Source organism: Capricornis sumatraensis, chromosome 10, assembly GCF_032405125.1.
Source record: "Capricornis sumatraensis isolate serow.1 chromosome 10, serow.2, whole genome shotgun sequence".
NCBI lineage: Eukaryota > Metazoa > Chordata > Mammalia > Artiodactyla > Bovidae > Capricornis > Capricornis sumatraensis.
The window spans coordinates 97411359-97424332 of NC_091078.1; the positions used below are offsets into that span (position 1 = coordinate 97411359).

The 12974-nt window shown below is 51.2% G+C and overlaps 1 protein-coding gene across 3 annotated transcripts in view; it reads left to right on the forward strand.

Moving 5' to 3' along the window:
* The window catches only part of MAP4 (microtubule associated protein 4), a 156719-nt gene that overhangs the window by 141868 nt on the left and 1877 nt on the right, over positions 1-12974 (forward strand). For 2 of the 3 annotated variants that reach the window (XM_068981978.1, XM_068981976.1), the window contains exons 11-17: positions 2668-2851; positions 3383-3442; positions 3562-3851; positions 5263-5376; positions 7226-7318; positions 10717-10798; positions 12257-12369. In XM_068981978.1, coding sequence (XP_068838079.1) covers positions 2668-2851; positions 3383-3442; positions 3562-3851; positions 5263-5376; positions 7226-7318; positions 10717-10798; positions 12257-12369 — 936 coding nt within the window. The remainder of the gene's footprint in view (positions 1-2667; positions 2852-3382; positions 3443-3561; positions 3852-5262; positions 5377-7225; positions 7319-10716; positions 10799-12256; positions 12370-12974) is intronic. The other variant, XM_068981977.1, reaches the window with a different exon arrangement.

Genomic DNA, 12974 nt, shown 5'->3' on the forward strand with positions numbered 1-12974 from the left:
TTTCTCTGCCCTGGTTGGAGGCAATATTGCCTCTGCTTCCACTCCTCCTTTCTCCCAGCTCCTCCGTACTCTTCATCTATTTCAATACTTGTTAACCAGTTTCCCCTACTCCTCATGCCAATCACATACTCACTTTTGGTATAATTCTGACATCAGATTCTCAATCAGATTCAGTTCTTTGTCTTTCTTCTTAATCATCCTGCAGAAGTGAATTTCCTCCATTAGCTGATTATGATTAGCTCTTCCAGCTTATCTCAGCAGATTCTAACATCATATGATAACTTACTTGCACCTGGCATTAGGCTTCTTCTTCCTGGGCTCCTTCTGAAGTTTTTCAGTTTTCCAGGTCACCCACACATTACTGCTTAGAAACTGGGCAGTTCAGAACAACCTTAACTTCAGAGGTTTGGTATGGGAAGAGAGGGTGGGTGGACTCTGTGGCGCCTTTTCTTAACATCTTGTTTTCTTTGAGAATGGCCTTAGGTCAGCCTGATGTTACTCTTTAAATTCATGATGGGGAGTAGCTTACCATGTTAAAATGATTGTGTTTTTAATTTAATCTAGTACATAAAACTGGTGGAACCTAAGAATCGAAGGCTAGGTTGAAACTGCAGCCAAGAAACTGAGAAATCCTAGTATAGACTAGGAATGAGAAAATCTTGGAACACTTTCTGATCCTTATTTACCAAGTTGAATGCTTTTCCTGATCTTTAGAAAACAATTTATTTGAATGAGCGGGCAGAGGGAGAGTGGCTGGAGCCGTGGCAGCAGCTTCACCCTGACACTTTCTTAGCAGCAAATCCTGAGGGAGACAGAGGCCGTGGGAAGGAACGGGTGAAATCCATCTGGTGAAATTCACTCTATAACAATAACAAAAATGGAGTATACGGTACAGATTTCTTTATAGACATCACCTCCTTTAAATCTCTCAGAAACCCGTGATACAGATATTAGCATTCTCATTTCAAAACTTAGTTAAGGGCAGGTAAGCAGAGGAACCTGTATTTGAACTTGGGTCTAACTCCAGGGCTTGTGCTCAGGGCCTCTATCAACACTCCTCTTTATCTTTTAGATAAGATATAGATGTGTAGATATTTTGAGAGATGGATAAAAACTAAAGCCTAATGAAATCTAGTTTTTCCTTATTTTGGTAGAAAGATTTACAGAAACAAAGGGGATAAAACTATTCAGATCTGTCAGTCTGACAGAGGAGAAAATGAAAGTTGAGAAATCAGGAGAGTAACTCTGAAAGCAGGCCAGTTCTGCAGCTCGCTGAGGCCAAAAGCAGCCTGAAGAATGTCATGTCTTTCAGAGATTTCTATCCCTTGTAACCTTTTTCTAAATTATTTTATCATTGTTACTGTTACTAGCAAAATATAAGACCCCACTCAATTATTCTGACTGACTATTGAAAATTGAAAAGAGCTGCCAGAAAGCTCCTGGTTTAGTCCTTAACATTTTAGAGCAAATAGAGCAGGAGTGCCCCTCTGCAGAACCCATGACTTTTTCTAGACAGAGCTGGTAGTTGAACCATTTCCCTGATTCCAACCTTAGGTTCTTTACATGATGCTTGGGCCCTTCATTTGTAGCAATGCTCAGTAGGGTTAGATTTTCTCTAAATCAGTGCCAACCCTTAATTTCTGAGAACCTCCTTAGCTGATTTTTCATTTAAGCAATGTCCTTGTCTCTGCCCACATCCTGCCCTCTGTATGGCCATTTCTCTTGGAGTATAAGAGACAGGTCCACTGTGTCTTTGGCTTGGCTTACTCTCTTGAGTAATGTGGTAGGTCTTGTGTTCCTGTAGACGCCAGCCTGTATTGATTCCTTCCCTTTCTTGGTAGTGATAGTGTGCCCAGCCTCCATGGAAGAGGAGCTGGAGTGACCCACATGCCTGTGTCTGTGCCTGAGGGGCTTTTCCCTTTGGCATTCAGTCGGAGCTCTGGCATGAGCCTCCTCTTGCCCTCTGCTTGTCAGGCCCACACCCTCCACCTGCCCCTTCCCACTTGTCCCTGTGCTCTTACAGAATCCTCATCCTCCAGTCCCTAATGGAGCTGATCCTTAGTGATCCTCTGCTCTGCCCTCCTTTGTCCAGATGAGGGAATCAAGCCCAGAAAGGCTCAGTGATTTGCCCAAGAGCACACGTGAGTCGGGGGCTGCCTGGGGCTGGAGGTTAGGCTTCTGACCTGATTGATTTGGCCAATGGAGTCTCCATCTGCTGCCCCATCCTGTTCAGAATTCACTGGGTGCATCTTAGCCCACAGAATAGCTGGATTGGACTAAACATTTGTAATTTTTTATAATTTCATTTACCTTCTGGTATTTAAGTATTGCTACATTAAATGCATCAGTATTTAATGCAGTGGATCCTGAAGCAGACATAGTTTGTAGTGTGGTATATTTCTAGGGCTGTCCATCCTCACTGGTTCAGGTTGCTGAGGTGGTTTGACTCCCTGTTTCCTGATTCCAGTCACAAGGCACCCTACCTGGCCATTTCCCATGCTGTCTAGAGGACTTTGATCTTAGAGCCACATATTTCCTATTAGTAGCTGCCAAGCCCACTCTTCTCTTGTTTTCTGATATCTGCTTATATGGAACCATCCTTTGGCATGACTTCCTGGGGCTGTTACTGACCTACTGCTCTTATTGCCACTTTCCCATTTTTGACAGCCTGTTGCAGAGGCAAAGATTCCTGAGAAGCGGGTCTCTCCATCCAAGCCGGCCTCTGCCCCAGCTGTCAAACCTGGCTCCAAGAGCACCCAGGCTGTTCCCAAAGCCCCAGCAACTGCGGCTCTTGCTTCACCTGGGTCAACCAGTAGGAACCTGTCCACACCCTTGCCCAAGAGGCCCACTGGTGAGTACTGAATGTCCCTCCCATGGGAACCAGTGGCTTTACCTCAGACAGCTCCAGACAGCTGTGTAGATAGATAGAAGGACTTGGGAACCAGTCTTTCACGGGCCCATTGAAAAGTGGAGCCTCAATCTCCATGTGAAGTTAGCAGCTATGTGTATCCAGAAGAATCCTGAGTGAAGGGAACTCTCGTGAATTGCCAGGTAGAATTTACTGTTCCTTTCTTCATAATTCCACAGTACCCAGTACTTTGTGTTCATGGTCTTTTGTAATAAGAAATAGGCCATTTAAAGAAAGGCCACGTGGAAGCATTGTCAAGACCGTAGAAATGACTAAGTGCCTGGCCTTGGACGCTCCATCTGGGCGAGTCTCTACTTGACTGTCTCATTTACCAGTCTGTTCCCAAAGCCTAACACAGCCCCTGACTCAAATGATTCAGTCGTTGTTGAACGAATGCATAATCTCAGATTAGGATGAACTATTCCATGGGTCATCTTGTTTAAACATGATATTAAAAAGTGTATATTTGTGCAGCAATCAAGACTGAGGGGAAACCTGCAGAGATCAAGAAGATGGCTACAAAGTCTGCACCAGGTAAGATCTGTTCCCCACGTTGTGGAATCCAGATTTAAACCCCACATTTTCCTTGGCTTTAAGGCTCCCTTTTGCCTTCTCCCCTGAACACGTATTATCTCTTGTTCCTCCCTGAGCAGCTGACTTGAGTCGCCCAAAGAGCACCACCACAAGTTCTGTGAAGAAGAGCACCGCTGTCCCTGGGACAGCACCCCCAGCAGGGGCTCCCAGCAGACCCAAGCCCACAGCCACGCCTCCCCGGCCCTCCGGGACTCCTCCCGCGGACAAGAAGCCCACAGCAGCCAAGCCCAGCTCCTCTGCCCTGAGGCTGGGCCGTGTGGCTCCCAGTGCTTCTGCCCCTGATCTGAAAAATGTCCGCTCCAAGGTTGGCTCCACCGAAAACATCAAGCACCAGCCTGGAGGAGGCCGGGTGAGTCCAGGGAGCTTGGGTCCCTGGCATGCTGGCCCCTGCTTCATCCTCTGCCACATCTAAGCACTGTTCCCAGGCATGTTCTTGCATCAGCCCAAGGGGCCCCACCATGCAGGGGACAGTCAGGACAGTGGGTTCAGGGTCAGGGAGTTTCAGCCTGGGCTCCACCTCCCAGCAAGAGGATGCAAGTGGGCTTAGCTCAGGCTTTCTCTTCTCCTCTCCTAGTCTGCATATTGGGGTTTGGGCTTACATTTTTGTTTGGAGGCAAAGGGTTCTGCTTTATTTACGAAACAGAGAATGCCTCTGAGCCTTGCATAGGTGAGACACATTGGGCAGGAACCTGGTCCATTCTGTTCCTTCTCCTCGTGCAGGCTAGGCAGAAGATGGGCTGCCTCTTTGTTCCCTGAGCTGTGTCTTGGCTGAAGAGTCTGTCTGGACGAGGACTAGTGTCCTCTTGTGGCCAGGGTGACTTTCTTCTATCCCTGGCTTTCCTAAACAAAAGGACTGTGGGAGAGTGTCATGGTGGAGAACCATGCTTTTCACTTGAAGGACTTTCTGAGTGCGTCCACCCCAGAATTATTTACCTGTTAGCAACCGTGGGGCTTCTGTGTATGAAAAGGTGGTGGCAAGAGTCCAGGCTCAGTTTCTGGAGCAGTAACCTCCTCATTGCCTGCATCATTCTCTAGTGCTTAAACCGCTCGCTGCCACTGCCTCCCCCTACTCGGAGTAGGACATTTAAATTGCTTCAATCCAGAGCTGCTGAAAAAATTGAAGAGGGTCCAAAATGAGACAGACTCCTTGTTCTGTTGGAGGACGTTTATGGAAAATGGGATGAGGGCCTAAGGGTTGCTTGTGCCAAGAGTGTAGCTCTGGCGTACGCATCCAGGTGTTGCGCTGTGTGTTGATGGCCTTTCCCCACTTCTGTGCTCTTCTTACGCGTACATGGCGCAAAACTTGCTACAGGTCTTGGTGGGGAGTTGAATAACTCAGTCTGGTGATGAAAGTATTTTCTGTTCCAACATACCTGAGGGTGTGACACTTCCCGTCATCAACGCCGGCTTCCTGTGACCACGGCAGCTTGCTTGGAGCGCATCAGAACATGGGGCCCAGGGGAGGGGTGGACTGTGATTTGAAACCTGCAGTACACACTCATATTTATCCCTTCTTCCTGCCTCTTCTCCACGAATGGTGTCTTGATCTCTTCCTTGTATCTCAAGACTGTTTTGCAACCCCTCTCCTTCCAGCTTGGTCTGTCCTGGCAAATGGTCGTTTTCTTTCTAGGAGCAAGGGTGACCTGCTTCTGCATGGTGGCCTGGCCTGGATTCAAGTCCCCTTCAGCCTTCTTCCCTTCATAGCATTTGGGCTGTTATCCTCTTGGTTTGAAATTTGCCCTCCCTTTATCTCCATCCAGGCCAAAGTAGAGAAAAAAACAGAGGCAGCTGCTCCAGCTCGAAAGCCTGAACCTAACGCAGTCACTAAAGCAGCCGGCCCAATTGGCAATGCACAGAAACCGCCTACGGGGAAAGTGAGTTTATTTAGACTTTTACCTCTTGAAGGTAAAAGACGGTCAACTGTTTCTTCCAGCCTGAGTCACTTTCCCTTCTTTTGCACCTTTTTCCTATCCCTAACTAGTTTCTACTCCTCCCCGTGTTCCCTCCTCTGTGTTTGATGACTCAGGCATCAGAAAATTTTCTCTAATAACCTTGAAAGTTAACAGAGCTGGGAGCCCATTAGCCCTTTAGGGGATATTTATTCAGGCGGATAAAATGGATGCAAAGACTTTCAGTCACGTCCTTCACACTGACCTTGATCTGAAACCTACCTGTTACGCCCATAGCATCCACCGTCTTCCTCAGTAAGACACGGCACTGGCAACCGTCCAGCACCAGGAACCTCGGAGCCCCGTGCTTCAATTTCAGCTGAAGGCCCCTCTCCACACCGCTGGGTGTGAAATTAGCTTCCCTGGTTCCCCCAGGACCTCTGAACTGAAAGTTAGCATGCTCATTCCCATTTCCCAGTAGAAAACACACTCGGCATAGGGATTGCAGCATTACGTGGACAGCAGAGGTGAGTGGAGGTGGTAGGTTCTTTCCCCTTGCCTCCACACCCTGGAGCCAGGACCCTCCTCTTGCCCTGGGAACCTTCTGCCCTTCTCTGTGGCAGATGGGTGGTCGGGGGCTGCCAGAGAAGCCTGAGCTCCAGCCCTGAGGGACCAGGATGGGAGGGCTCAGGCCAAGGACTCTGTGTGGTTGGCAGGTGCGGAATGCTGTACCATGGCTCCCGGGGCCTCCCAGAGGTCCTGTTCAGGCCTCTGGTTCAGACCCGGTTCATTAGGAAAGTGGTTTTATCACTGATGTTGTTAAGGCAAGAAACAGTTGGAGTATCTCAGGGTAGATTTCTCTACTTTGTGGAGAAATCTTCAGTTTAGGGGCTGCATCACTTGGGATGGGCTCTAAGGAAGGAAAGGAAGGAAGCTGGCAACTGTTCCTTCTTGAGAAGCCTCAAAAAGGATTCTTTGTCCCACTTGGAGCCTGGGCCTTCATGTTGCTCTGTTCAAGCGGAGCGTTCGTGTACAGCAGTGGGCGTGCCCGCCAGTTGTGCCTCCCTGCAGCCCTGCCCAGAACCTGGTCCCCTTTGCACGTGAAACTCACAGGACACAGAAGGTTGGGCATCTGGAGGACTGTGGGAGAGGTTTTACGCTGGCATCAAAAAAGACCAGCACTGAACTGCAATTGCAGCATCCTTTCTTTAGCCCTGAGAGAAACGGGCTCACCGTGGTAGTGTAGCAGTGGCTGTGGTGGTGCCCCCTGGTGCCCAGGGCTCTGCATCGCAGGTCCCGCAGCCTCTGCTGTCCTTCCTGGCAGCATCAGATCTGAGTTGTGAGCCAGCTGCCCCAGGCTTCTCCGTGCAGCCTTTGCTTTCCCAGAGCAGGTCTTTCTGCAGCGATTCCGGACCCTAGATTTCAGGGAAGTGCCGTCCTTGGGTGAGGATGGGTCCAGATGAGCAGGACTCTTGCGGAGAGGAGCCTCGGGGAGAGAACAGATGCGGGTGGGCTGTGGTGGATTGGGATTGAGGCCACTGCTGTCTGGACCCTGTGGACAGCAGCTGGCCCGGGGAGTGGTGAGGGCGTCCGTGTAGCACTCTGGCGACATCTGCTGTCTTTGTGGTGTTTGTTCGTGTTTTCACTCTTTCCTGCTCCTTCCCGCCCCTTGCCCTGCGCTTTTCCACAGCTGTTCCGCTCGAGGCAGGGCTTTAACAGCACCATCTGGCGCTCGTCATGGTCACGTGTGGACTCACTGCCTGCCCCACGTCGGTTCTAACCAGCCCTCTCCCTTTGTGTTGTTTTTTTTTTCTTCTGTTCTCTAACACTCCAGGTCCAGATAGTCTCCAAAAAAGTGAGCTACAGCCATATTCAGTCCAAGTGTGGTTCCAAGGACAATATTAAGCATGTCCCTGGAGGTGGTAATGTAAGTATGCGCTCGGGGCCACTGGTGTCTGAGGCCAAGCCCCCCATGGGGCGCACTGGGGAGAGGGCCACCCCCTCACTGGTGGGTGAATGGATTCGGGGAGACCCTGATGCTCACATGAGTTCAGACTGGGTGTCCCTGGTGAGCCCCTGAGTGACAGCTCAGTGACACCCACTTGGCATGTTTCCGCCCCTGTGGGTGGGAGGCCTTGCTGTCAGAGACCTGGTCTGAGGGATGCAGTCAGCAGCTGGCCCGCCGTCTGTCTCAGGTCCGCCCCGGGGATGCGTTGGTTCCGACCTGGAGACAGATGTCAGGACTCCTCCAGAGCCCGTCCTGGAGCCCTTGCTGCTCTAGAGCAGGCAGTTCGTGGCCAGGCCCTCCCCGTCTCCTGGGTCTTCCCTTCATTTTCATGGCTCTGCTCTCTTTTTCCCGCTTCCTCTTTCTCCTCCTCTCTCTCTGCCCCCTCCTCCCTCTCTTCTTTCTGCTCTCCTTCCCTCACTTCTGCCCTTTTCTACCCCTTTCTCCTCCAGTTCCCTTTTATTTTCCTCTCCCTCCCTGTCCCATTCAGACATCCTGTCTGTCACGGTGCTGCTCTGTGCCACCCTTAGGGTCTGTGTTGGGGACACACGTATCTAGAGCTCAGAGGGCGCTCCTGGGAGGGACTGCGCTGGCCACCATTGCCGTCCAGCACGTGGAGAAGGCCCTGTGCGTTTTCCACGCCCCTGTGGCAGACCGCAGCGGGCGGGCTCTGCCCTCACCGCCACTCCCCTTGCTTCGCTCCCACTCCCGGAGGAGAGCTGCCTGTCCTGGTCTCCCTTTTTCATTCAGTTCCTGCTCCTTGCCGCTGTGACCTGAATTAAGTCCCACTCTGCTTACCCTCTTCATTGTTAGGCTCCATCCTCTGCCGTCTCAGTGGTCATGCCATCCTGCCCATGGGTTACAGAGGCCCCCGCCGCACAGTTCTGCTGTGACGGTGCAAACGTAGAGAGAGCACCTGTTTTTTCCCCCCTACATAACTCCCCTGCTTCATGTCCTTCCTGGGCATCTCCCCGCCGCTGGCTGTTCCTGGCATGGTTTGGCACTCAGGTGGACGGTGCTGGGCTAACTTGGCGGTTGGCCAGACACTGGCCATGCTGGTGTGGGAAGACTGAGATAGGTAAGGTGTAAAGGCAGCACCTAGATAAGGTGATAAAGATCCAGCCTGTGAGGGGCCCAGTGGGCACTGGCTCTAGCTTTTCCTCTCAGGCTTTTCGCCTAGATGCAAAAACAGAATGTGAACAGTGAGGGAATTGGGTTGTCTGTGTGTGTGTATGTATGTGTGAAATAGAAATGTGTTAGTATATGTTGTGTGGTATATGTCAGAGCTCTGGAAATAGTCCTCATTTATCTCTCACCTACTATGGTCTTCCCACACTGCCTGCACATGACTTCAAACAGGATTATTTTGGCCAGGGAATGCACTTTTTTCAAGTGTTTCATTTTAGGAGGCTTCCTTAAACAGCAGAGCTTTAGGAAACTGCCTGTGGAGATGTTTCCAGGTGGGAAGATGAGGGTAAACAGCCCAGACTAAGTTACTGTTGCGCCTTCCATCAGCCCCTCCGTAAAGCCACCACGGTCATACCTGCATGGGAGAAGGGTAGCCACCAGCCATACGCATGTAACCCTGACCCGCCAAAAGCCCTCTTTCTGCCCAGAGAGAAATTCTGGGGTTACCACACAGATGAGTGGCTTGGAGCTACACAAGCCCCCATGTACACACAAACATGCCCCTTTTTGAGAACCAAAAGGCCATTGAGCGAGAACATTACACAGCTACTTCTGCAGATGATCAGAGTTTAAATTTTGCAGCAATTTAGTTCCATTTCACCCTCATGAGGAGGGGTGTGTATGTCAGTGGTTTCTGAGACTTGTTGGCAGGGTCACTTCATTAGCAGTATTGACACCTGTGCTGCCCCAGGGGCAGATTGTGCGAGCAGGTAACAGGAGGAACTGTGTGGATGCTGGGTGGTCATGGATGGGCTTGTGCTGGCCACTGGGCATCCCTGGGTGGGGCCTTGGGGCCAGCATGAGAAACAGCAGCACGTGGTTCCTCGATGTACCAGCCTCGTCTCAGTGGCTTTTAACTTAGTAAGAAGCAATTAAGCTTTTTAAAACTTTTAATTGTAGACATTTTCAAACATATATAAAATTAGAAAAAAAAATGGTAAAGTGAATTGGATGTCCTTTTCTACTCAGCATTTATTATTTTTGTGGCCAGTCTTATCTATGTATGTTTATCTCCATTATTCTGAAGCCAGTTCTAGTTATATCTTTTATCTGCAAATATCCGAATATATAACTGTAACAGATAACTCTAATATACATATGTATAGTATAAAACCCCATAACATGTTAAACAAGTTTGCTTAATCAGGACACAAGTAAGGTGCATAGGTTGTGGTTGGTTCATTTGCCCCCTTGTAACCTTAGATGCCTCTTGCTGCACAAGCTCCTGGTTCATTTCTCTTTCTTCATGGTAACACTTTTCATGAGTAAAACTGAATGGCTTGTCCTAGACTTTGGGTTCTACTGAGGATATCCCCATGGTTTCACTTAAGATATTCCTTAGTCCCACATTTTCCTTCAGATTAATTCAGGCTTGGTTCTTTCTTTTACCCCCACATTTTTGCAGGACGTTCATAGGCAGTGGTGGTGTTTCTGTCAGGAGGCACATAATGTCTCACTCTTCTCTTCATCTCTCCCTTCCTGATGCTGGTGGCTGTTCTTGCCCAAAACCCTGAGTTCAGCAAAGGTGCACTGTGGTGAAACTGGAATTCTCCCATCCCTTCTTCATTTGTTGGCTGGAATGCATCTATAAAGGAAAACTTGCCCTCATCAACTGTTCTTTCACTGAGGACTAGGCTTCACATTTGGAACACGGTCAAGAGCTGTGTGGGCTCCACATCCTGGCAAGAGCCTGGCCATGGCGAGTGACCTCTGTTGACCCCTCACAGGTCATCTCGGGTATGGTGCAAGATGAGTCTGCCACAGTTGCTGAGGACACGTGGTGGCCTGCTTTAGCAGCTGCCAGACCTGTGACTGGGAAGAGTGCACTTCCCCACGCTCCTGTTGAGGCATAATTGTAGCACTGTTGGAAAGACAGAGCTGAAGCAGAGGCTGCCGTTTTGATGGTAGGAGGTACTCTGTAAATGATGATTGAGCACACGAAGCGGTTAGTATAGAGCCGACTCCCCTACAAGAGACAGTACGGAGAGGAGATGGAGCGAGGGGAGACGGGAAGGCTTTGGAAAAGCCGGCCTCTAAGCTGGACTTTGGACCATAAAGAGTGCTTGGGTTTGAACCTGACAGTACCCCTCTCTCTGAGTGAATCGCTTTTGTGTGCATGTTTTTCTCCTCAGGTTCAGATTCAGAACAAGAAGGTAGACATCTCTAAGGTCTCCTCCAAGTGTGGGTCGAAGGCTAACATCAAGCACAAGCCTGGTGAGTGGTGCCTCCCTCATCGCAGGTTTCACCCCTGCGCCTCTGTCCTTTTTATTAAGACTCCTAGAGCCACCCACACCCAGGGCACAGCAATGAAAACAGCATAGTCCTCAGCCCCTGTCAGGGAGGGGCTTTCTGGGCACTAACCTCTTCATTGGAGGAGGAACAGTTTGTAAAGGCTGCCTTTTGCACGGGCAGAGTCTTGAGGCCCCACTGTGTCCATACATAGCACTGTTGACCTAGGCCTCTGGTAGAGGTGCTCTACCAGCTGAGACCCTTCTCAGCCTCCCTGATGCATGTTCAGGAGCTGGGGCTGAAGGAGCTTTGGAAAATGGTGGCCGGGCCTTGCCTGTCAGATGCAGGAGCAGAGAATATTTCCAAGCAGTGAAGCATCAACCACAGTTCCTACAAGGGACAGGAAGCCATTCAGCAATGCTGCCTCGGCCCACGGACTTGGATCTTGCTGCCACAGCAGTCCAGACTTTCCTTCCAGCAGCACAGGCCTGGCGCCCCTGCAAAAATCTGTGGCAGCCTCGTGTGTCCTGGTCAAGAGTCTGCAGCAGACGTGGGGCAGAACCGTATCTGCAGTAGCAGACACACTGGCTGACAGCTCACCTTCATTTTTCCATTCTATCTAGAAAACCCACTCTTCCGAGGTAACTTCTTCCCTAGTGACACTGAGTGACTTGCGGTCCAGCTTTTACAGGGGCCAGAAGTCCAGTGGGTAGGATACCGGGAGAATTGGGCAGGAGGCTAGCTGACGTGAGCAAAGAGGAGATGGGAGAGTGAAGAAGGCTCAGGGAAAAGCCCAGCTGAGAGTCTGGGTGGCGTGAGAGCTCTCTGGCCCTTGCTTCCATGGCCGCACGCTGGCTGAGCTGCAAATGTTGCCCGCGTACAGATTGCCTTCCCTCCGCTCCCACCTCTCACCTTCTCTTCTTTTCACGACAGATTGGGTAAACTGTTCACCCAAACCACATGCCCATCCTGTCTTGCTGGTCACTCCTCTCCTCCAGTGTCTGTGCTGGCAGGCACAAATTGAGGACTCCAGGATCCTGACCCTGACCAGCAGGGTGGCCCTGAGGCTGAAAGCGGGCTGGACTCCCATACTGCTGTCAGAGGGGGATGTCACTCCGCCAAGTGACCCCGAGGCAGGCGTGCATCTTGGCTCCTTCCGAGGCTCTCCTGGGGCTGCGGCAGGGCACGCACGGCAGTGGTAGGGTAACTTTCCTTCTCTCTGGCTGTGTGGTGAAAGTGGCTCGGCCTGACCTGGAGAAGAGGAGCCCTGTTATGACAGATGGGTGCGCTGTGCCTCCACCCCCGTCCTCGGGGCCACCAGGAGCAGATTACATCTTCCCTGTTTGTCTCCTGGGTGCAGCCCAGTCCTTGGCCAGCCTCCTGGCTCTGCCTGTAGGGGTATTTTTCTGTCACCCATAATGACCCATTTCTTTTTGGTTCCAGGTGGAGGAGATGTCAAAATCGAAAGTCAGAAGCTGAACTTCAAAGAAAAGGCCCAGGCAAAGGTGGGATCCCTCGATAACGTGGGCCACCTGCCTGCAGGAGGTGCCGTGAAGGTAGTACTTGGGTCCTGACGGGGCTGGAGGTGGGGGGTGGGCTTGTGCAGCTGGAGTCTGGTCCCAGCCCATGGGCGCCTGTCACCGCCCCTCAGTCACTTCAGGAGTCATGTTTCACCCACTTCATTACTGTTCCCATCGTCAGTCATCCGTCCTGAGTGAGGCAGGAGAGGTGAAGAGGCCCCAGCCCAGTCAGCTCTCATCTGTCCAGCTGGAGACAGAACCTTCTCCTGAGAGCCATGGGCTGCCTTTGTGAGCCCATCTCGGCCATTTTCAGAGGAGCAGAGCTGATGTGCAGGCCCCACTGAGGCCAGGGGTCAGTGGAGTGCAGTTCTCGCAGCCCCTCGCGAGAGGGCAGTGCGGTGCTCTGTGTCAGGCTTCCTTCCGGGCCTGCGAACGGGGCGGCGCGTTTTCAGCTGCCCGTGGCGGCAGGCCCGACGTCCACCTCCTCAGGCCTGTACTGCCAGGCCCTGGAGAGTGCTCGGCTTCCTATCCTGGCTGGGCCTCTCCTGCCTTCCTCCCCTCTCTTCCCTCCCCTCCTTCCACAGTACTGTGAGACCCTTTGTCTGCCAGAGATTCTGTCCATGTTCCATGTCATCAGGCAG